This window comes from Salmo salar, chromosome ssa19, assembly GCF_905237065.1.
Source record: "Salmo salar chromosome ssa19, Ssal_v3.1, whole genome shotgun sequence".
NCBI classification, from domain to species: domain Eukaryota; kingdom Metazoa; phylum Chordata; class Actinopteri; order Salmoniformes; family Salmonidae; genus Salmo; species Salmo salar.
Window position 1 is genome coordinate 63,755,726 of NC_059460.1, and position 25,329 is coordinate 63,781,054.

Below are 25,329 nucleotides of genomic sequence, written 5' to 3' on the forward strand. Positions count from 1 at the left end.
CTTCTTCTTCAGATACCTCCTCCTCTTCTAAATCATTGTTCTCTTGTTCCTCCTGGACATCTGAAAAAATCTGATCTACGACCTGTTGGGCACTGAAATGTGCACTCATGGCTTCAGCACAGAGAGAACTGGGGGGACTGTCATCTGCAGCACCTTTATAGCCTCTGACTGCATTCCCCATTAGTAAACAATGCTTTCAAGAAATGTTTATTTTGTCTGAAATTGTTTTTATTTTGTCTGTGAACTTGAGTCATGTGTGGGGTCGTGGAGGGGAGATGCTGCACATGCACAAGAAAGTTTTAGTTTTGTCTGAGTTCAATCAGTAGCACACATAATATCAATTTCTCATTGTGTGTGTGTGTGTGTGTGTGTGTGTGTGTGTGTGTGTGTGTGTGTGTGTGTGTGTGTGTGTGTGTGTGTGTGTGTGTGTGTGTGTGTGTGTGTGTGTGTGTGTGTGTGTGTGTGTGTGTGTGTGTGTGTGTGTAATGTGTGTGTTTGTACCCTGTGGTGTGCTTTGTATGACGGTGTTTCTTTTTATGTGTCACTAGGAAAAGTAAAATGTGTTTTACGTGCTGTTTTTGAGGTTGAGTTCCCCACACATCACAACATGTTTCGGTGACTGCGTGATACTTATAGCAAAACTGAAAGGATCCTTTGAATGTAGTGACAGGAATGTCCATTGTAATAACATTGAGCCCATTTCCTGTTGTTATCCGTGATTTGGGATTGATTTTATTTGTCAGCGGCTCTCTGCTGTAGTCATTGATCAGTTCACTGTGTTAGTGAATGAGGCATAGAGGCATAGCCACGTGTTAACGCTAACCCAGTTCACTGGCCTGTGGGAGTCAGACTCCAGAGGGTATGACCCTAAGAGAGGTTGTCATCTGCGCAGACTAAAGGAGAGCATTCTAATGTATATTATGAGCAAAAAAGGAACCAGAAAACAACTGGCAAACACTTTGACGAAATCTCTTCAAAGTATTTACACAAATCGCAATTTTGGCAGACATTTTCTGACGGAACTGGTTTTATACTGGTAAAGTTTTTTGGGGAGGAGAGGAAGACCAACAGAGGACATTTTCTCAGAGGAGATACGTTTTTAAAACTGTCTCTGACTTTTATTTGTGGTGGAACAAGTTGCTGAACCAGTTTCTTGTTGGAACATTCTGTGGAGGACCATCTTAGTGGAACTAGTATCCTGAGGGGATATCCTTTCTGTCTCTCCCAGGGACATGAGGGCGGATTGGGGAGCCCAGGGTGGGGAAGTGCGCGTCACCACCAGTAAGTCCGTCTGCATTCGAAATTGCAACCTATTCCCTATGTAGTACACTTGTTTTATGGGCAAAAGTAGCATACGTAGGGAGTAGGATGCCATTTCAGACATTCCCTCTGTCAGTGTTAAAATACATTCAAAATCAATTTTGTGCTTGCTCAACAGACCTGGGTTCAAATACTATTTCAAAAATCTCAATTACTTTCACATACATTTTGAAGTATGTATTCAGATATATTTTATTTGACAAGACAAGTAGTTTAATATTTTTTATTATTTGGAAATACACTTGGAAAGTATATGAAAAACTGTAATACACTAACTCTAAGACACTCCCATGCATTTAACCCAGGTATTTCAAAATAGTATTTGAAATAAGTATTTCAACATACTAGTTGGTTTTGACAAATAACCATTCAAATACTCAAATAAAAGTACTTGTTTTGGGCTGTGTACACAGAAATTATTTGAAATACCAGATATTCAAATACACACGTATTTGAAGCCAGGTCTTTTGCTCGCAACCTAATAATAATAAAGTTTCCTTTTTAAAAGCCATTTTTCTAATGTTTGTTATAGTAATGTACATGAATTCTAGTCCTGAAATCAAGTCAAACATAGTCAAACATTTCCTCCCCCTACTAAAATGGAGGTCGGAATTAATTCAAAGGAGTGTTGTAGCGCTGCGCATGGCCCTACAGACAATGTGCCTTTTAAAAGGCTATTTCCCTGACATTCTACAACGTGCCTTTTAATGATTCCGACCGGAGGCAATGAAAATAGGGATGTTTATGTGTTTTCTGGTATGCATCTACATCAACAAGAGTGCAATTTGTCACAGATACAGTAAAAGAAAATTGGTTTGATGGGGAAACACCCCCATTACCTCATTTAGCTGCCACAAATTAGGGGAGGGGAGATATACACCTTAATTTAGGTAACTATATGGATTTTCTATTAGCATCACAACACTCCAAACTTGTGGGGAGTTTTGAAAAGAGAAAGGGAGCTGAAAGGTTGAATTCTGCCACAATAGTCACTCTATAATAGGATATTTGCAAATTCTAGTCTCCTGTGACAAACTTGGTTCTGGGTCAAGATAGGAAATCATATTTTGGTTCTTCATCAAAATGTTAATAAGCAAATGCATACATAACCACATTGGGACTCATGTCATTGTCTCTTTAACTAAACATGGGTGCCTGTTTTTCTTTGTCTCCTGTCATTGGCCCCGAATTACCTGTCTGGTGGGAACACTGGAGCTCCATCAGACCTCCAGCTTTGCCAGCTGAACTCCACGTCCGACTCGGACCTAATGAAGACTTGGGGAACAGCCAACCGGGCCCCCCCTCCCTTCAAACCCGACATGCTGTCCCCCCCAGCCTCCAGGGTGGAGCTCCTTGCCTCAGCCAAGGTGAAGGAGCGTACACAGAATGTCACAGAGAAGGTCACACAGGTAGGGTGGTGTGTGTGTGTGTGTGTGTGTGTGTGTGTGTGTGTGTGTGTGTGTGTGTGTGTGTGTGTGTGTGTGTGTGTGTGTGTGTGTGTGTGTGTGTGTGTGTGTGTGTGTGTGTGTGTGTGTATATATAAGTATAGTATAACAATTTATACAGTGTATTCACACCCCTTTTCCACATTTTGTGTTACAGCCTGAATTCAAATTGATTAAATGTAGATTTTGTGTCACTGGCCTACACACAATACCCAATCATGTCAAAGTGGAATTATGTTAATAAAAAAATGTTAAGCTGAAATGTCTTGATTCAGTAAGTAGTCAACCCCTTTGTTATACAGCAAGCCTAAATAAGTTCAGGAATAAACATTTGCTTAACAAGTCACATAATAAGTTGCCTGGACTTTCTGTTTGCAATAGTAGTGTTTAACATGATTTTCGAATGACTACCTCCTCTCTGTACCCCACACATACAATTATCTATAAAGTCCCTCAATTGAGCAGTGAATTTCAAACACAGATTCAACCACAACGACAAGGGAGGTTTTCCAATGCCTTGCAAAGAAGGGCACCTATCAGCAACCATCACTCCTGTGTTCCAATGGCACATTGTGTTAGCTAATCCAAGTTTATCATTTTAAAAGGCTAATTGACCATTAGAAAACCCTTTTGCAATTATGTTAGCACAGCTGAAAACTGTTGTCCTGATTAAAGAAGCATTAAAACTGGTCTTCTTTAGACTAGTTGAGTATCTGGAGAATCAGCATTTGTGGGTTTGATTACAGGCTCAAAATGGCCAGAAACAAAGAACTCCTCACAAGTCTCACAAGTCCTCAACTGGCACCTTCATTAAATAGTACCCGCAAAACACCAGTCTCAACGTTAACAGTAAAGTGGTCTCTAACCAGAATAGTAGAGATGCCCAAAGCATGTCTAGTTTGAGAAACAGATGCCTCACAATGGCGACTCCGGGATGCTGGCCTTGTAGGCAGAGTTACAATGTCCAAGCCTTGTCTCAGACTTGCGAATAAAAATAAAATATTAAGATGCGCCAAAGAACACAGACACTGGACAGAGCAACTCTGCCTACAAGGCCAGCATCCCGGAGTCGCCGCCAGTTGTGAGGCATCTGTTTCTCAAACTAGACATGCTAATGTACTTGTCCTCTTGCTCAGTTGTGCACCGGGGCCTCCCACTCCTCTTTATATTCTGGTTAGAGCCAGTTTGTGCTGTTCTGTGAAGGGAGTAGTACACAGCGTTGTACAAGATCTTTCTTGGCAATTTCTCGCATGGAATAGCCTTCATTTCTCAGAACAAGAATAGACTGACAAGTTTCCGAAGAAAGTATTTGTTTCTGGCCATTTTGAGCCTGTAATCGAACCCACAAATGCTGATGCTCCAGATACTCAACTATTCTTAAGAAGTTTTATTGCTTCTTTAATCAGGACAACCGTTTTCAGCTGTGCTAACATAATTGCAAAAGGGCTTTCTAATGGTCAATTAGCCTTTTAAAATTATAAACTTGGATTAGCTAACACAACGTGCCATTGGAACACAGGAGTGATGGTTGCTGATAATGGGCGATGTACGTCTATGTAGATATTCCATAAAGAATCTGCCATTTCCAGCTACAATAGTCATTTATAACGTTAACAATGTATACACTGTATTTCTGATCAATTTGATGTTATTTTAATGGACCATTTTGTTTTTGCTTTTCTTTAAAAAACAAGGACATTTCTAAGTGACCACAAACTTTTGAACGGTAGTGTATATGTATATTATATTTAAGCATTCCTCAGGATTCAGTCTCGCCGTGTTTGTATATCTCAGATAGCAACATTTGAGTTGACTTATCAGAGTTTGGTATTGTGAGACAGCGTAAGCACTTGGAATTACTGTCACCATGAACATCTTAATTCCATATGACGTTACACATAGCAGTCAATTCGTCTAGTTAGTAATATCATATCGTATTTTGTATCATGTCATATAATAGTAGGCATCACTTCCAATATAGGGACAGGGGAATAGTGTAGAAATGTAGAAACTAGATAGTGTAGAAATGCCATAACTTAGCATAGAAAGGCAAAACATTCTAGGGGAAGGTCTCCACCTCTCCACACACACACATTTCTAATCAAAGTTACACAACTTGCATAGAGCTGTCTCCGATCGCTCACTGAATTTATTTGCTCAATGCGGTGCTTTGTTGGTGTATTGAGATTTGTCCTCTAACCCGTGACTCATACTGACTTGGCACCCTACAGGGAAATCATTGATGCCTGGTATCAGTATTAGGGCACGTGGGAGGCAATGTGGTTGACCAGCTAGTGGAAAAATCACTACGGGGGTTGAATAGATGTTATATCTCCTGGGTGTGGAGAATGGCTGGCTGCCACTGTCCAATCTATGCCTGCTGGAGCCCCAGGGACAGTATCCTGGTTCAGTGCCATGGTATAATGTGTGTTTGATATCAGTGAAGGACAACAGGGTGTAGTTTTGTACTGTGGAGTCTATAATGCATGTATGGGACCCATGGCCATGACTGTTGACCTTTCTGTCAAAAGGTGATTAGCACATTTAATTGAATCCAATTGAAATGGACATCAACTTAAAGGCTTCATAGAGCATTCCTAGTCTTCATGAGCCCTATATACAGTACCAGTCAAAAGTTTGGAGACACCTACTCATTCCAGGGTTTTTATTTATTTTTACTATTTTCTACGTTGTAGAATAATAGTGAAGACATAACTATGAAATAACACATATGGAATCATGTAGTAACCCAAAAAGTGTTAAATCAATGTTTTATGTTTTATATTCTTTAAAGTAGCCTTGATGACAGCTTTGCACACTCTTGGCATTCTCTCAACCAGCTTCATGAGGAATGCTTTTCCAACAGTCTTGAAGGAGTTCCCACATATGCTGAGCACTTGTTGGCTGCTTTTCCTTCACTTTGTGGTCCAAATCATATCAACTGGGTTGGGTTGGGTGATTGTGGAGGCCAGGTCAGCTGATGCAGCACTCCATCAATCTCCTTCTTGGTCAAATAGCCCTTACACAGCCTGGAGGTGTGTTTTGGGTCATTGTCCTGTTAAAAAACAAATGATAGTCCCATTAAGCGCAAACCAGATGGGATGGCATATTGCTGCAGAATGCTGTGGTAGCCATGCTGGTTAAGTGTGCCATGAAATCTAAATAAATCACAAACTATGTCACCAGCAAAGCACCATCACAACTCCTCCTCCATGCTTCACGGTGGGAACCACATATGAAGAGATAATCCGTTTACCTACTCTGCATCTCACAAAGACACGGTGGTTGGAACCAATAATCTCAAATTTGGACTCATCAGACCAAAGGACAGATTTCCACCGGTCTAATGTCCATTGCTTGTGTTTCTTGGCCCAAGCAAGTCTCTTCTTATTATTGGTGTCCTTTAGTGGTGGTTTAGTGAAGGCAGTCTCCTCTGAACAGTTGATGTTGAGATGTCTGTTACTTGAACTTTGTGAAGCATTTATTTGGGCTGCAATTTATGAGGCTGGTTACTCTAATGAACATATCCTCTGCAGCAGAGATAACTCTGGGTTTCCTTTCCTGTGGCGTCCTCATGAGAGCCAGTTTCATCATAGCGCTTGATGGTTTTTGCGACTGCACTCTTAGAAACTTTCAAAGTTCTTGATATGTTCCGTATTGACTGACCATCATGTCTTAAAGTAATAATGAACGGTCGTTTCTCTTTGTTATTTGAGCTGTACTTGCCATAATATGGACTTGGTCTTTTACCAAATAGGGCTATCTTCTGTATACCAACCCTACCTTGTCACAACACAACTGATTGGCTCAAACGCATTAAGGAAAGAAATTCCACAAGTTAACTTTTAACAAGGCACACCTGTTAAGTTTGATTTGTTTAACACTTTTTTTGGTTACTACATGATTCCATATGTGTTATTTCATAGGTTTTATGTCTTCACTATTATTCTACAATGTAGGAAATAGTAAAAAATAAATAAAAACCCTGGAATGAGTAGGTGTGTCAACTTTTGACTGGTACTGTAAATTGAACAAAAATATAAAAGCAATATACAACAATTTGTGTGTATTAAACATTTCTGGGATCTTTTATTCCAGCTCATGAAACATGGGACCAAAACTTTACATGTTGCATTTTATATTTTTATTCAGTGTAGATGCTTCACAAATCATGCATAAACAAGGTCATAGTAGAGGGTGATGTAGCCTAAAATGTCATTACATCTGGTGCTTTTCCATATGGGCCATAACCCTTTTCCTGCCCTTTTTATGGCATGGCATTTGCTTATTAATGATTTCTGAAGCATGTAGGCCTTATAAATTATTTATGAAGGCTTCCTTTGTCTCTGGTTTCTTTGCCCCTTTTTCCACCTTTTGGTTTCTCTTACTGTGTCCCTCTTTCTTCCTTTCTCTTTCTCTCTATTTTTATTCAAATGGGGTCAGTATTAGTGGTGTGCGGGGTCAGCTGTTTTTTCACCTGCAACTGCCCTCAATTGCTAATTAAAATCGCTGGGGAAACAAAGCCAGTAAAAAAGCCATATTGCAACTTTTGTTGTGATATTTGCTCTATAACCCATTCGTTCATACTCCACAGTGATATACAATAAGGCTGTGACAATAAAAAAACAAGTCACACAGTGGCGGAATAAATTCAACTACACATAAGTTTGTTTCATCACAAAACCGGAGAGAAACATCCGAAGAGCAACAACAAAGCAAATGTTGCATGTAACAAACAGTTATATAACCTGCAGCTTGTTCAAGCAAGTTAATGTTTGACAGTTTACTAAACAACTACTGATTTAAAACCACAGTTATCACAAGTCAGCACAAAGACAATTGGAGTACTGCCTCCGCTATTCCAGGACTATTTCAACTTCAACATCATCAAATCAACAAGGCTATCTATATATGCTTAGTTTAATACTCTGAAAACAAACTTAAAGATACCAAAAACCTTTTTTTATAAATTGGGGACTCACCCTACTTGTAGACTAGTTGAACACCAATGCCGTCCTCCTCTCATGTTGGCAAAACAGTCTATGGCATTGTACGCTTTGTTTTTGTTTTCATAGGCTAGCAAGCATTTTACCTAGGCAGCCTAACTTCCTCATATGGGCAACAATAAACCAGCTAAGTTAGCTAGCTAGTTAACGTGAGCCTCCTAGGCTACATATCGAACTTTGTCTCAGGCCATTCGCACAATATATGAATTTATGGTTGGATCAGAATCGCCATCATAATTATTGTATTGTACAGAGAATTAAGTCAAAACCACGAGTCCAAATCCCCATCTCCATCCAAGGCTTAGGGACCATTTTAGCAAGCAAGCTAGCGACGCAGAACATCAACACAAGCAGATCAGAAAGGGACACGTGTTTCTGACAATGATGACATTTGCTCAAGGATATGATTTGATTGGTGTGAAGCCAAATCCAAACCGTTGTTTTACTGCTCCAGGACGATATTTTTTTTATCAAGGGAGGCCAAATGCTTGCTTGAATCTATCAAACGCTACGGCGGCAACATGCCATACTCTTTTGTTCCAGACAGCATCAGATACATGGCCTACACAGACAGGGGCGCTGTTTCCCTTGCTCTGATGATTTCTCCTGTGAGATTCAGCCACACAGACAAAATTAATTATTTTATCATTTTTATTGGTGAAATATTTGGGGAAGCCTGCCTTCCCTTGGCATCCATGAATGCACACTGCTGCTGCAAGCCTGACAATATGTGATAAAGTGACAATCTGAGGCATACACCAACCCGCAAATATTTGTTTTGTTTTATTTACCCAGATAAATTGACTAAGAACACATTCTCATTTACAGCAACAACCTGGGGAATAGTTACAGGGGAGAGGAGGGGGGATGAAAGAGCCAATTGTAAGATAGGGATGATTAGATTACCGTGATGGTTAGAGGGCCAGATTGGGAATTTTGCCAGGACACCGGGGTTAACACCCCTACTTTTATGGTAAGTATCATGGGATCTTTAGTGACCACAGAGAGTCAAGACACCCGTTTAACATCCCAAAAAAATGAGACAGAAAGACAGCACCCGAAATAGGGCAACGTCCCCAATCACAGCCCTGGGGGAATAGTTTGTTTACAAGAAATTTGGAAGACCCATTTGCGACCAAGCTTCAACTTCCTGACTGATGTCTTGAGATGTTGCTTCAATATATCCACATCATTTTCCTGCTTCATGATGCCATCTATTTTGTGAAGTGCACCAGTAGGAGGCACCCTTTCCACTGGTCAAAAACATATACATATATATATATATATATATATATATATATATATATATATATATATATATATATATGTTTTTATTTTTTGACCAGTGGAAAGGGTGCCTCCTACTGGCCACCACCACTTCCAGCAGCATTTGGTCTCCCATCCGCGACCAACCCTCCTTTGCTTCAAAAGCAAGCTAGCAGTAGGATGCAGGATGGTATGCTGCTGGCTTATAGAAATTGTGTTGTAGGCTACAGTCAGAGACATCAGATTATTTCTGGGACAAGGTGCAGAATATTTTTGGGACTAATTTAGATATGTTTCTGCTTATATAATGAACATAAATACAGTTGAAGTCGGAAGTTTACATACACCTTCCAAAATTCCTGACATTTAATCCTAATAAAAATTCCCTGTCTTAGGTCAGTTAGGATCACCACTTTATTTTAAGAATGTGAAATGTCAGAATAATAAGAGAGAATGATTTATTTCAGCTTTTATTTCTTTCATCACATTCCCAGTGGGTCAGACGTTTACATACACTCAATTAGTATTTGGTAGCATTGCCTTTAAATTGTTGAACTTGGGTTAAGCTTCTCAGGTAGACTTCTACAAGCTTCCCACAGTAAGTTGGGTGAATTCTGGCCCATTCCTCCTGACAGAGCTGGTGTAACTGAGTCAGTTTTGTAGGCCTCCTTGCTAGCACACGTTTTTTCAGTTCTGGCCACACATTTTCTATAGGATTGAGGTCAGGGCTTTGTGATGACCACTCCAATACCTTGACTTTGTTGTCCTTAAGCCATTTTGCCACAACTTTGGAAGTATGCTTGGGGTCATTGTACATTTGGAAGACCCATTTGCGACCAAGCTTCAACTTCCTGACTGATGTCTTGAGATGTTGCTTCAATATATCCACATCATTTTCCTGCTTCATGATGCCATCTATTTTGTGAAGTGCACCAGTCCCTCCTGCAGCAAAGCACCCCCACAACATGATGCTGCCACCCCCGTGCTTCACGGTTGGGATGGTGTCCTTCGGCTTGCAAGCCTCCCCCTTTTTCCTCCAAACATAATGATGGTCATTATGGCCAAACAGTTCTATTTTTGTTTCATCAGACCAGAGGACATTTCTCCAAAAAGTACGATCTTTGTCCCCATGTGCAGTAGTCTGGCTTTTTTATGGCGGTTTTGGAGCAGTGGCTTCTTCCTTGCTGAGCTGCCTTTCGGGTTATGTCGATATAGGACTCGTTTTACTGTGGATATAGATACTTTTGTACCTGTTTCCTCCAGCATCTTCACAAGGTCCTTTGCTGCTGTTCTGGGATTGATTTGCACTTTTTGCGTCAAAGTACGTTCATCTCTAGGAGACAAAATGCGTCTCCTTCCTGAGTGGTATGACAGCTGCGTGGTCCCATGGTGTTTATACTTGCGTACTATTGTTTGTACAGATGAACCTGGTACCTTCAGGCGTTTGGAAATTGCTCCCAAGGATGAACCAGACTTGTGGAGGTCCACAAATTTTTTTCTGAGGTCTTGGCTGATTTCTTTTGATTTTCCCATGATGTCAAGCAGAGGTACTGAGTTCGAAGGTAGGTCTTGAAATACATCCACAGGTACACCTCCAATTGACTCAAATTATGATTGGCTTAACAGAAGCTTCTATAGCCATGACATCATTTTCTGGAATTTTCTAAGCTGCTTAAAGGCACAGTCAACTTGGTGTATTTAAACTTCTGACCCACTGAAATTGTGATATAGTGAATTATAAGTGAAATAATCTGTAAACAATTGTTGGAAAAATTACTTATGTCATGCACAAAGTAGATGTCCCAACCGACTTGCCAAAACTGTAGTTTGTTTACAAGAAATTTGTGGAGTGGTTGAAAAACTAGTTTTAATGACTCCAACCTAAATGTATGTAAACTTCTGACTTCAACTGTATAAACACAACATGCAACAATTTCACTAAGTTACAGTATATATATATATAAGGAAATCAGTCAATTAAAATAAACGTATTGGGCCCTAATATATAGATTTCACATGACTGTGCAGGGACGCAGCCATGGGTGGACCTGGGAGGACATAGGCCCACCCACTGTGGAGCAAGGCCCAGCCTATCAGAATGAGTTTTCCCCCACAAACAGGCTTTATTACAGACAGAAATACTCCTCAGTTTCATCAGCTGTCCAGGTGGCTGGTCTCAGATGATCCTGCAGGTGAAGATTTCGGATGTGGGAGGTCATGGGCTGGCGTGGTTACACATGGTCTGCAGATGTGAGGCCGGTTGGACGTACTGCCAAATTCTCTAAAAAGACATTCAATTCTCTGGCAACAGCTCTGGTGGTCATTCCTGCAGTCAGCATGCCAAATGCATCTGTTGAATTGTGTTGCGCCTTAGGGTCCTGTAAGAACCCCCAACAACTAACTGCCCAACTGAAACTTTAGATTTTAATTTGAAAGGACAGCCGGTGCAGGCACTTAACTTAAATTGAGATATTAACATTTTTCAGTTAAGTGCTTGCACCTGCTGTCCTTTCAAATTCAAATCCAAAAGTTCAGTTGGCAGTTAGGGTCCTACAAGAACCCCCACCAACTAAGGCGGTTCCTCAATGAATCCCACCTCCTATGGTGTTCTTGGAAGAACCTTTTTGGGGCTATTTTCAGTGACAAGAACCAATAGGTTCTTCGAAGAACGTTGAGGATCTTAGAAGAACATTTGTTGAACCCCTAATTTGTAGAGTGTAGAAGACTAATAAACCCTTGCTTACCAGAATAATGTCATAAATGATAGAATGAATGCTTCAATTTAGTTAACATCATAAAGTTTTTTTCTGTCATCTCTGCTTCTTTTATGGAGCTAAGACATTTAGGGACCAGGGAGAAAATGCAATAAATAACTCAACAAAAAAATATGAAACAGTAAGCCGTGAAAATGACATGTTTCTGATAAAATATGCATCTAAGCCCAACTGAAATCTTGTGGTTAAAATACTATTAGCTTTTATGATGCTGATAAAGATATATACATCTGTAGAGGTGCTAACTGCGCATTCGTATTCTCTGAAGATGCTGAATGAAATATATATTTCTCCACTCTTGTTCCCAAGTCAAAATTTACATTTGGTGTATCATTTTACTGCAAGAAATAGTTAATTCTGCAGGAGTTAATATTAAGGATAGGTTATAGACATGCAGTCAGTGTCCAGATTTCAGTTTCCATTTAACCCATTTGCACAGTAGGCTAAAGTTACCGTGGCGTGCCTTAGGCCTATTTGAAGTCCCCATCTTGTGACAGTCGAATGAGTATAGTGCCTCACAATCATCACACATACTGTAACATAGGCATTGCTATCATCCTCTATTTCCATTACGCCAAATCTTTCCCAAACCATACTTTTCTGGCCCTCTCTTTTCTTTATTTTCAACTCTCCATTTCACAGCTTTTCCCTTACTGAATTAAACTCAAACATGGTCCTTTTTGCTTCAGTGGATCAAGGTTAACTTTTTCTGATGGTTCTTAAAAGTGTTTAGCAATTGGCTTGTAGGCTATTTGGCATATGTAAAGTTAGGCCTTAAAGCTTATGCAGTAATGCTAGATAGCCTAAAAATAATGAAAGAAAAACCAAAATGATAGATATAAATTGCACAACAAATATACATTTTATGATATTTTTTTTAATGTATTGTTTTCGCTTTATTGAACCCGCTTTATTGAAACCTGAGGAAAATCCATCCAGGAAGTGGGATTTTGTTGATGTGGGTATTTTCAATTGAATGCCTATACAGTATCTAATGGGTTAGGACCCAGATTGCAGTTGCTATGGCTTCCACTAGATGTCAACAGTCTTTAGACATTGTTTCAGGCTTGTTTTCTGAAAAATTAAGAAGAACGAGACCTTTTTGTCAGTGGACTGAGGAAGAATGCAGAGTTGGTTTGCGCGCATGACCGATTGCGCGCCCTTCGTTGTTTTTCCTTTCTATTGAATACGCTATTGTCCGGTTGAAATATTGTTGATTATTTAGACAATTGACAACCTGAGGATTAATTATAAACATCGTTTGACATGTTTCGACAAACTTTACTGGTACTATTAGGATGTATTCGTCTGCATGTTTTGACCACCTTGGAGCCAGTGGATTACTGAACAAAATGCGCCAACTAACTGAGTTTTTGGGCTATAAAGAGGGACTTTATCAAACAAAACGAACATTTATTGTGTAGTTGGGACTCTTGTGACTGCAACCATATGAAGCTCTTCAAAGGTAAGTGATTAATTTTATAGCTATTTCTGACTTTTGTAATTCCTTTACTTGGTTGTAAAATGTTTGTATGCTTTCTTAAGTGGGGCGCTGTCCTCAGATAATCGCATGGTATGCTTTTGCCGTAAAGCCTTTTTGAAATCTGACAAAGCAGCTGGATTAACAAGAAGTTAATCTTTAAGCCGATGTATAACACTTATATTTTTTATAAATGTTTATTATGACTATTTCTGTATTTTGAATTTGGCACTCTGCAATTTCACCGGATGTTGTCGAGGTGGGTCGCTATCGCAACGCCTGCGCCAGAAAGGTTAACTTTGATGTTAACATATCTAGTTTTACGATATAGAAATGTATATTTGTAAGTAAGTAACCATCTGTCTTATGTAACCATACCAAACGTATGAAATCATACTAATTTGAGTGCCGGATTTATGTTTACTATGTTACGTCTAGTCTGAGACCAGGCTGGGCCCGCAGTTAAACCGTTGGGACTGTGGGTTATGAGTCAACCCAAGCATCACTAATCAGTATTGTGTGTTTGTCGGGGTGGGGTACTCATGAGAGGCAGGACCACATGCTGCTTTGAACAACAGTTTATGAAAATTAGCCAGTTCACAGATGTCCACCAGATGGGAGAGTATTTGAGGACTAGAGTCAGTTTGTAAACACAGGTGTTCCCCCGATCTCACGCCTGATTGATTATGAACATAATCAGAGACAAGGTTATCAGACAGCAAGATCCCTTATTCCTCTCCACCTATAAATGTGAAAGGGAGAAAATACCTTACAGTTGTCTTTTCTATGTGATCTGGAGTTAATCAGCGACACTATTGCTATGCTGGGGTTGTGATACACAATAGTTGACTACTTTGTCCATAAGAGCTGGTCTGGATGGCTTTGTTAAGGCGGTAAATTAGTTAATAGACCAATAAGAAAGAGTTTCAAAACTCTGCAAATAAAAACTAGTTTTCCTCTCCCCACTCAGCCCACTGACAGTCCGAGCAAAATTCTTGCTTGAGAAATTATTTTTGACCATTTTAATTGAAAAACAATCACAGTAAGGCACTTAATTGTTCCCCAGAAATAATTTGATATTGAGAAAAAAAAATAGACCTTTAAGACGATATAATTTTTTGTATTTTTTATATTTACATTTATTTTGACCCTGAAAGTGGGCTAGGAGAAAATGTAATCCAGTGTTGCTTTAATCAGCCAACTTCAACTAACTTTAGCCATGGCTAACCAACAACACAATAGCATTAAAATGGGGAAACAATGACAGAAGATATTTACAAATCCGGACCACAGATTTGTTTTTCTTGCGCAGATTACTACGTTCAAGGTAAGATTAAACATTTTAAGCAACAAGTAAAAAAAAAAAAACTTGTCCTTTAAGAACTGTTGTTTTTGTGTGTGTTTGTTATGTAGTACATGGTGGAGGAAGTGCTTGAATATATATTTTAATGTTTTTGAATAGTGAATACAATAGACAGAAATGTACATCAATGTGAGTATAAATGAGCCTATTTCAATCTCACCCTCAATGTAACACGTTATGTACAGTCCCTTCAGAAAGTATTTATACCCCTTGACTTACAGCTGTGTCTTTCAGGGTAAGTCTCTAAGAGCTTTCCACACTTGGATTGTGCAACATTTGGCAATTCATTATTAAAAAAAAATATTTAAGCTCTGTCAAATTGGTTGTTGATCATTGCTAGAGAACCATTTTCAGGTCTTGCCATAGATTTTGAAGTAGATTTAAGTCAAAACTGTAACCTGGCCACTCAGGAACATTCACGGTCTTCTTGGTAAGCAACTCCAGTGTAGATTTGGCCTTGTGTTTTAGGTTATTGTCCTGATGGAAAGCAGACTGAACCAGGTTGTCTAGGTTTTTTCTGTGCTGAGCACCATTCTGTTTCTTTTTATCCTTAAAACTCCAATCCTTAACGATACAAGCATACCCATAACATGATGCAGCCACCATTATGCTTGAAAATATGGAGAGTGATACTCAGTAATGTGTTGTCTTGGTTTGCCTCAAACATAACATTTTGTAATCAGGACAAAGTTAATTGCGCAGCAATTTTTTTTGGCCAGTATTACATGCTGACCACACCGCTCACGTCGCGTGCGTTGCAAAATACATTTACACATACATGTTATTCAATCATTACACCCTCACGCGCGTCAACAAGCATCTGTATAGCCAGGCGCTAAAATAGAACTTGGTTCTATTTGTGACGCGCTGCAAGTCCTGATCTCCCATCTCATTAGTTTTTAGGATCATATACCCACGTGGGCGATTGAAAGCTGAACTGAGGTCCACACTCCAGTCAGTTGTGGTAATGCACCTTAAAGTTGGTTTGCCAACCACCATATACAGTGAGGGAATAAAGTATTTGATCCCCTGCTGATTTTGAACATTTGCCCACCGACAAAGAAATTATCAGTCTATAATTTTAATGGTAGGTTTATTTGAACAGTGAGAGACAGAATAACAACAAAAAAATCCAGAAAAACGCATGTCAAAAATATTATAAAATGATTTGCATTTTAATGAGGGAAATAAGTATTTGACCCCTCTGCAAAACATGACTTAGTACTTGGTGGAAAAACCCTTGTTGGCAATCACAGAGGTCAGACGTTTCTTGTAGTTGGCCACCAGGTTTGCACACATCTCAGGAGGGATTTTGTCCCAATCCTCTTTGCAGATCTTCTCCAAGTCTTTAAGGTTTCGAGGCTGACGTTTGGCAACTCGAACCTTCAGCTCCCTCCACAGATTTTCTATGGGATTAAGGTCTGGAGACTGGCTAGGCCACTCCAGGGCCTTAATGTGCTTCTTCTTGAGCCACTCCTTTGTTGCCTTGGCCGTGTGTTTTGGGTCATTGTCATGCTGGAATACCCATCCACGACCCATTTTCAATGCCCTGGCTGAGGGAAGGAGATTCTCACCCAAGATTTGACGGTACATGGCCCCGTCCATCGTCCCTTTGATGCGGTGAAGTTGTCCTGTCCCCTTAGCAGAAAAACACCCCAAAGCATAATGTTTCCACCTCCATGTTTGATGGTGGGGATGGTGTTCTTGAGGTCATAGGCAGCATTCCTCCTCCTCCAAACACAGCGAGTTGAGTTGATGCCAAAGAGCTCCATTTTGGTCTCATCTGACCACAACACTTTAACCCAGTTGTCCTCTGAATCATTCAGATGTTCATTGGCAAACTTCAGTCGGGCATGTATGTGTGCTTTCTTGAGCAGGGGGACCTTGCGGGCGCTGCAGGATTTCAGTCCTTCACGGTGTAGTGTGTTACCAATTGTTTTCTTGGTGACTATGGTCCCAGCTGCCTTGAGATCATTGACAAGATCCTCCCGTGTAGTTCTGGGCTGATTCCTCACCGTTCTCATGATCATTGCAACTCCACAAGGTGAGATCTTGCATGGAGCCCCAGGCCGAGGGAGATTGACAGTTCTTTTGTGTTTCTTCCATTTGCGAATTATTGCACCAACTGTTGTCACCTTCTCACCAAGCTGCTTGGTGATGGTCATGTAGCCCATTCCAGCTTTTTGTAGGTCTACAATCTTCTCCCTGACATCCTTGGAGATCTCTTTGGTCTTGGCCATGGTGGAGATTTTGGAATCTGATTGATTGCTTCTGTGGACAGGTGTCTTTTATACAGGTAACAAGCTGAGATTAGGGGCACTCCCTTTAACAGTGTGCTCCTAATCTCAGCTCGTTACCTGTATAAAAGACACCTGGGAGCCAGAAATCTTTCAGATTGAGAGGGGGTCAAATACTTATTTCCCTTATTAAAATGCAAATCAATTTATAACATTTTTGACATGCGTTTTTCTGGATTTTTTTGTTGTTATTCTGTCTCTCACTGTTCAAATAAACCTACCATTAAAATTATAGACTGATCATTTCTTTGTCGGTGGGCAAACGTACAAAATCAGCAGGGGATCAAATACTTTTTTCCCTCACTGTAAAGTCCAAAGAACAAGCCTGTAGGAGATTACTAGAAACTAACTCGGTTTAACGTTACCCTTTCATCTGTGGATTAATTGTCGGAGTAGAGGACAAATTAACTAGCAACAGAAAGCTAGCTAGCTATTGTCATAAATGTTTAATACTTTTCGACCTGTTCCCAAATTAATATAGTTGGTTCAGAGTTTGTTTTGATATTTCAACCTGTGTGTCCCGATCGCGTCTGGTGTGGGTGGAAAAGAATCTACATACGCACGATGGTGATCTGGTCAGCATGTTACTTTAGTGCCTTGTTGCAAACAGGATGCATGTGTTTGAATATTTCTATTCTGTACAGGCTTTCTTCTTTTCATTCTTCCAATTAGGTTAGTATTGTGGAGTAACTGCAATGTTGTTGATCCATTCTCAGTTTTCTCATATCACAGCCATTAAACTCTAACGGTTTTATATTCACCATTGGCCTCATGGTGAAATTCCTGAGCAGTTTCCTTCCTCTTCAGCAACTGAGTTAGTGACTGGGTGTATTGGCAACTGCATCTCTGTAGTGACTGGGTGTATCGATACACCATCCAAAGTGTAATTAATCGTCACCATGCTCAAAGGGATATTCAATGTCTGCTTTTTTTACCCATTTACCAATAGGTGCCCTTCTTTGCAAGATATTGGAAAACTGCCCTGGTCTTTGTGGTTGAAATTCACTGCTCGACTGAGGGACCTGGTTTATGGGGCTACAGAGATGGGGTAGTCATTAAACAAAACACGTTAAACACTTATTGCACACAAAGTGAGTCCATGCAACTTATTATGTGACTTAAGTTTTACTCCTGAACTTATTTAGGCTTGCCGTAACAAAGGGGTTGAATACTTATTGACTAAAAACATTTCAGTTTTTAATTTGTAAAAATTCCACTTAGACATTATGGGGTATTGTGTGTAGGCCAGTGATAAAAAAAAATCTGAATTTAATCCATTTTAAATTCAGGATGTAACACAAAACGTGGAAAAGGTCAAGGGGTGTGAATACTTTCTCAAGGCACCGTATCTGTTTACTGAGAAAAGCAATAGATGAACATATACACAATCACTAGGCTACAGCAGGTTGCACTACTTGCCTTCAAATAGAATTAACAAAGTAATAAGTATTGATTAGTAATTGGTGTGCGAGCACTTGCTGAATGCCTCTGGCCCCACTCTATGCTGATGAAACACTCAAATATAATTTGGATCTCTGTTAGGTTCTATCTCTGGGTGCTGACGTCCTACCGGAGTACAAAATCAAGGCCCCAGTCACCCACGCATGGACCATGCTGCACTACAGCCCTGTCAAAGCGGCGTGGGACTGGGTCATCCTCCTCCTGGTCCTCTACACAGCCCTCTTCACCCCCTACTCGGCCGCCTTCCTATTGGATGAGCGTGGGGACTCGCTGCGACGGCGTTGCGGCTATACCTGCAATCCACTAAACGTGGTGGACCTCATGGTGGATGTGCTGTTCATCGTGGATATCGGGATCAACTTTCGCACAACGTTCGTCAACCCCAACGACGAGGTGGTGACCCAGCCGTGGAAGATCGCTGTGCATTACCTCAAGGGGTGGTTTGCCATCGACCTGGTGGCCGCCCTACCCTTCGACCTGCTTATCTTCCGCTCAGGGTCTGACGAGGTGAGAATAATGCAACCAACCTTTTTGGTGGGCTAACACTTTACTTGAAGCCAACAGGTATAATGCATTATAAAGCATTTACGCCTTTAATAAGACATCAAAAGTGGGTTAATCTCTCAATGATCCTGAGTAAATACCAACCAGATAGGCATAGAATATTATAACCCTTATAAGACAATATAAAGGTTAAAGCTTATTTAGCGGACATGAGTTGGGCTCATGCAATAAAAAAAAGTCAGTTGCCATCAGTCCAAGAAAGAATTCCCTTTTGATCTAATGGTCAAGATGCTGGTTTCTCCCGTGGGAGAACAGGTTTCAGATCCCACTAGGGACACCAAGCATGAATATTACTTATTTACTTATTTAAAACAAAATTTGCTAGTAACCTGTAGCCATTTTCCCATCAATTCTGCATCTCTTTTCCCATCTTCTCGCTACTGTTCTCAATAAATGCCCACCTACTAAAGATGGCCACCTTGATTGGCCTGCTGAAAACAGCGCGGCTGCTTCGGTTGGTTCGTGTGGCGCGGAAGCTCGACCGCTACTCGGAGTACGGGGCAGCTGTCCTCTTCCTGCTCATGTGCACCTTTGTGCTCATCGCCCATTGGCTGGCCTGTATCTGGTACGCTGTTGGCTACGTGGAGCGGCCCTACACTGAGACAGGTTGGCTGGACAACCTGGCTGAGCAGCTGGGCAAGGCGTACAACGCAAGTGAACCTGGCTCGGGTCCGTCCGCTAAGGACTATTACATCACTGCACTCTACTTTACCTTCAGCAGCTTGACCAGTGTGGGCTTTGGGAACGTCTCCCCCAACACCAACTCAGAGAAGCTCTTCTCCATCTGTGTTATGGTTATTGGCTGTAAGTGCCTAAATGTTCAATTTATTCAGACCACATTCACAATCCATACACACTGCATTCAATAGTACATTTCATAAATACTTATGTCAACAACTGCAAGATATTTGTATTATGTCACTTATACTGAATTATCAACGTGCAATTGTTGACATAAGCCTTTATAAGCCCCATTGGCTCCTCCTCATTCTCCAGCTCTCATGTACGCCAGCATCTTTGGAAACGTGTCGGCCATCATCCAGCGCCTATACTCAGGGACGACGCGCTACCACACCCAGATGCTGCGGGTCAAGGAGTTTATCCGCTTCCACCAGATCCCCAGCGGGCTTCGCAATCGCCTGGAGGAGTACTTCCAGCACGCCTGGTCCTACACCAATGGCATTGACATGAATGCAGTGAGTAGAAAACCGGCCACCAAACTCGTAAGAAACACTTTCTTCGGTAACACTTTACGTAAAACCTGCAGGTATAATGCATTATGATGCAGTTATAATGCATTGTAAGACTTGTCATGAGCATGTATGACCTCCTTATGTCTTATAATCCTGTCATCATGATCCTGACTAAATACCAGCCATTTTCAGTCAGTTAGGGTGTAGTACATTGAGAAATAACATATTATAAGCCTGAAGAAATTATAAAGGCTATGTGCTTATAACATGTTTTAAAGCATTATACCTGTAGTCTATCTTCTGGTCAACAAATCTATTCAAATCCCCAAGGCATCTAGCGTAATAAACCGCAGTGCTGAAAACTCAGTTTACATTGAGAATGCCCGATTGCAAAGTTACTGATTTTGACATTTATGTTGACTTTCCATCTTCCTCCCAAGGTGCTGAAGGGTTTTCCAGAGTGCTTGCAGGCTGATATATGTCTGCACCTGAACCGCAGTCTGCTGCAAAACTGCAAGGCGTTCCGGGGGGGCAGCAAGGCCTGTCTGCGGGCTCTGGCAATGTGCTTCAAGACTGTGCATGCCCCACCAGGGGATACACTCATCCACTCTGGAGACATCCTCAACTCTCTCTTCTTCATCACTCGCGGTACCATCCAGGTCACCCATGATGATGTTGTGGTGGCCATACTGGGTAAGGAAGGCTATGAAATCTATTGTTCAGTTCGCTGCAGCTGGAACGAGCTGCAGCTGGAACGAGCTGCAACAAACACTCAAACTGGACAGTTTTATCTCAATCTCTTCATTCAAATACTCAATCATGGACACTTACTGACAGTTGTGGCTGCTTGGCGTGATATTGTTGTCTCTACCTTCTTGCCCTTTGTGCTGTTGTCTGTGCCCAATAATGTTTGTACCATGTTGTGTGCTGCTACCATGCTGTCTTGTCGTGTTTCTGCCATGCTATGTTGTTGTCTTAGGTCTCTCTTTATGTAGTGTTCTCGTAGGGATGTGTGTTGTGTCCTATATTCTTTTTTTAATCCCAACCCCCGTCCCCGCAGGAGGCCTTTTGCCTTTTGATAGGCCGTCATTGTAAATAAGAATTTGTTCTTAACCGACTTGCCTAGTGAAATAAATACGTGTCAGATCTGCTGCATTGACTTTAGCTATATGTTAGTCATTGATGTCTTTCAAACTATTTTAGAAATGTAAATGTAGTTTCAGAAGATCATTTTCCTTCTCATGTCTATGGTTAACAGCAGAAAGAGGCTAAATATTCTATTTACCGTAAATTCCGGACTATAAGCCGCAACTTTTTTCCCAGGCTTTGAACCTCGCGGCTTAAACAATGACGCCGCTAATATGGATTTTTCCCGCTTTCAATGAAAAAAAAAAAAAAAAAACACATTCTGTGACGTGCTCAGTTTTTTGGCGGCATGAAGCTTTCATTAGACCAGAAATTGCCGAACGGGTTAAGGTCAAACAACTTTTTTGTTTACTGTTTAGATTAAATCGAGCGCTCTCAAACTTCCCATCATTCTGATTACGGTAGTCATTTTGTCACCCTCATCATGGCAAAGACACGGAGAAATGCATATGATGCAGCTTTCAAGTTGAAGGCGATTGATCTGGCTGTTGGAAAAGGAAATAGAGCTGCTGCACGGGAGCTTGGTCTTAATGAGTCGATGATACGACGTTGGAAACAGCAGCGTGAGGAATTGACTCAGTGCAAAAAGACAACTAAAGCTTACTGCAAATTTTTTATTTTTTGTTACAAGCCGTGTTTCGTTAAAGCCTATTTATTTTTGTTACAAGCCGTGTTTCGTTAAAGCCTGTGTAAAGTTCATTTGTTTCAATGTACCAGTAGGCACCTGCGGCTTATAGACATGTGCGGCTTATTTATGTTCCAAAAAAAAAAACAATTAAATTCAGTGGGTGCGGCTTATATTCAGGTGCGCTTAATAGTCCGGAAATTACGGTAAGGTATTTTCTGATTTTATTAAACAGATATAGAATGACAGTGGGGGAAGGATAGAGAAGTTGTCAAAGGGCAGTAGGTCAGACTCGAACCTATGCCGACACCGTAGACGTGTGCTGGAGGCTGTGGCATTGCCACTAGACCAGCCAGACCACAGCTAAATACAGTATCCTCTTAAACAGATATGAATCATATACAGTAACTACATCTTATAGTTCAGCATTCTTTAAAATAACAGCCATCTATAAGTGATGCCATCTCCCTTAATGTACTCTCACTGTCCCCCTTCCTCCCTCTATCCTGTAGGGAAGAATGACATCTTTGGGGAGCCTATCCACATGTATGCAGAGCCAGGCAAGTCCAACTCTGACGTGCGCGCCATCACTTACTGTGACCTGCACCGGATTCAGAGGGATGACCTGCTCGAAGTTCTAGACATTTATCCAGGCTTTGCCGACAACTTTTGGGCAAACTTGGAGTTCACCTTTGACCTACGAGACGTAAGAAAAACACACACACGCACGCACGTACGCACGCACGTGGCTAAACTGAGAAAATGGACACATTTTATTTGGGATATTTATGGTATTGATAAACAAGATCCTTTTGGTTCACTGTGTCCAATGAAATGGGATTGTTGGCACTGTATCAGTGTATTGGGATGTGTTCAGTTTGTGTCTTGCCATTTCTGTATGTCTGGTATGTCAGGCTGACCAGGTCCCACCAATACTGTTGGCTGATGATTCTGGTGATGATTGTGGATACAGTCGTAGTAAGCCACGACACAGGGGACACTCCCTGGACTGTCGCAACGGTCCTGGTAAGTTAAGTTGATTAGTTGAATCAGGGGCTGTATGTATCAAGCGAGCTAGCTGTATGGACTTATTTTTTACATTCTACTTTGGACAGACGGCATGGACCAGGACGACCCGTACCCCTACCGCCAACGCCATTTGGCCCCACAGCCCCACTGGGAAGAGGGCTGCAGCTGTGAGTCGCCTTGCTCCCAGTCCAGCGAGGACCTAAACAAGCCCCTAACCCAAGGGGGTAAGGTGGAGCTGTACCCTCCGGACGACGATTGGCTGGAATACTCCCCCTCAGTGGTGCGGCTGAAGCCCCCTAGTGGCTCCACAGTGGGCAGAGAGGCCCCCATGGACAGGGCTCAACCAGGTACAGTATGATCAGTATGGTACCTCCATTTCAATTGTATGTTATGTAGCATTACTGGACCGTTCTGTTATTTTCACTCTGTAAATGTTTCCAGCCACCTCTAACCTCTCACCGAACATGTCTGGGTATGTTCAATACTGGCCAGAGAGGCAGTCGGTCCAGTACTCCAACAGGCAGTGGCGCTCCTCTTCGGTTCGGACCTCATACCACCCGCCCCCGTTCACAGAGGAGAGGCCCAGTGAGCTGGAGTCCCGACTGGAACTACTACAGTCACAGCTTAACAGGTGCGAGGAACAACACGCTTACTATTACAAAACTATTTTCAACAGTTGAGCCAGACAAACAGCTGAGCCTGCACGTTTTAGCTTATTTTCAACTTACCTAGGGTGCAACGCTGGCTGATACAATCTGAAATAAAATGTTTACTGAGCTGAAATAAGATTCCAGAAATGTTCCATATGCACAAAAATAGCTTATTTAGCTCACATTTTGTGCACTAATTTGTTCACCCCCTTTATCCCTCCATTACCAGACTGGAGATTCAAATGACTGCCGATATCAACGTCATCCTGCAGCTGCTCCAAAGGCAGATAACGCCGGTACCGCCCGCTTACAGCACTGTGTCAGCCATAGACTCACCTGGCCTATATGGGACGGGAGCGCCAGTGTTGCACACCATGTACCAGATCCCACCCATACAGATGGACAACCAAGCATCCACGCAGGTAGGAATTCTGATACATGGAGAGCATGATGGTGAACACAAAAACAAAATCTGTCAAAGCACGTGAAACATTCACAGAAGCTGTGTTACCGTAGTTAAATCTCCAACCTGTGACTGAATACTCACCCTTGATTGTTTTGTTGTAGAGCTCTGCCCAGCCTGACCTCAAATTACCCCTGAAATCCCAGGAGTCGCTGTCCAGCGGTATCCATCTGACTGTAGAGTCCGACGACACCATGTCCGTCACCCCAGAGATGGAGCCGACCGTGTCACTCTCCTCCCAGCCGACGGTCAAACGGTCACTGTCTCTCATGGAAACATCCAGACTAAGTGGCAGCCTCCGCTTTCCCTCATTGCCCGGGAACCTGGACGCCTCAGGGCAGGTGGAGATCCAGAAACATCTCTCAGATCCTTTGCTTTCTGTGACCTAAGACCCCTGTCCCTAGTTCCCCAAACCTGGGATCCTACAGACTGCTTCCACTCATATACAGATTGCAAGATAGTAGAAAAACATGTCTTTCCAGGCCCTGCCCATTAACAGCCCCTACCCCCTATGTACTGAGATCGGAGTAGGGGATGAGCTTTAACAGCCGTTACAAAGTCCTGCCAACTTTAGCCCCCACTAGCCAAAAAATCTATGAAATTGATGGGGACATGGCATGCGGAACTGTACGAAAAAGGCCAAATCATGTAACGTCAAACCAAATAATTTGTTGATTACAGTTGTTTTGGCCATGTTTATACAAGTACTGAATGCCCCCATCCCTTTCATAGATTTCTTTGCTAGCGTCGGCTAGGGTTAGCTGAAGATTTTAATGGCTGTTCAGAGAAAACCGAACAATGAATACGATTCTCATGGCTCATAAAATACTTTCAGGGTGAAAAACCATCTAACATTAAGTTGGAAAACACTGAACTTCCCCTTTAAGATGAAGTGCCTAGGGGAGGGGGTTGAGGTTGTTTATGGAAAGGCTGAATTCCATGTCACCCCCTTCCCCTTGTCCTTCCATTTGCGCATTCACGCGCTCCTCCGACATATGCAAATGTCCCACAGCAAAGGGAGTGAAAATTAGTGGGTGTAGGGGCTAATTAGACCCTCCAATAGCCACTTCAAATCAAATCAAATGTATTTGTCACATATGTGTTTAGCAGATGTTATTGTGGGTGTAGCAAAATGCTTGTTTCTAGCTCCAACAGTGCAGTAATATCTAATAATATACACAATCTAAAGTAAAGGAATTACGACTAAATAAATATTTGGACGAGCAACATCAGAGCAGGATAGACTA

General features: G+C 41.5%; 1 protein-coding gene across 1 annotated transcript; it reads left to right on the top strand.

Moving 5' to 3' along the window:
* The first annotated feature begins 863 nt into the window (after positions 1-863).
* Positions 864-25,329, top strand: kcnh6b (potassium voltage-gated channel, subfamily H (eag-related), member 6b). Its single transcript, XM_045702585.1, has 11 exons — positions 864-2,729; positions 18,494-18,919; positions 19,387-19,780; positions 19,973-20,172; positions 20,610-20,862; positions 22,453-22,646; positions 22,855-22,966; positions 23,056-23,316; positions 23,411-23,600; positions 23,849-24,041; positions 24,187-25,329. The coding sequence occupies exons 1-11, from the start codon at positions 2,589-2,591 to the stop codon at positions 24,469-24,471; spliced, it is 2,649 nt and encodes an 882-aa protein (XP_045558541.1). The 5' UTR covers positions 864-2,588; the 3' UTR covers positions 24,472-25,329.

Bases quoted from the DNA above. Each gene is read 5' to 3' on its own strand.
- kcnh6b (XM_045702585.1), top strand. From the start codon at position 2,589: ATGAAGACTTGGGGAACAGCCAACCGGGCCCCCCCTCCCTTCAAACCC. The intron at 20,173-20,609 runs GTGAGTAGAAAA...CTTCCTCCCAAG, and splicing joins ATGGCATTGACATGAATGCA to GTGCTGAAGGGTTTTCCAGA. The intron at 20,863-22,452 runs GTAAGGAAGGCT...TCTATCCTGTAG, and splicing joins TGTTGTGGTGGCCATACTGG to GGAAGAATGACATCTTTGGG.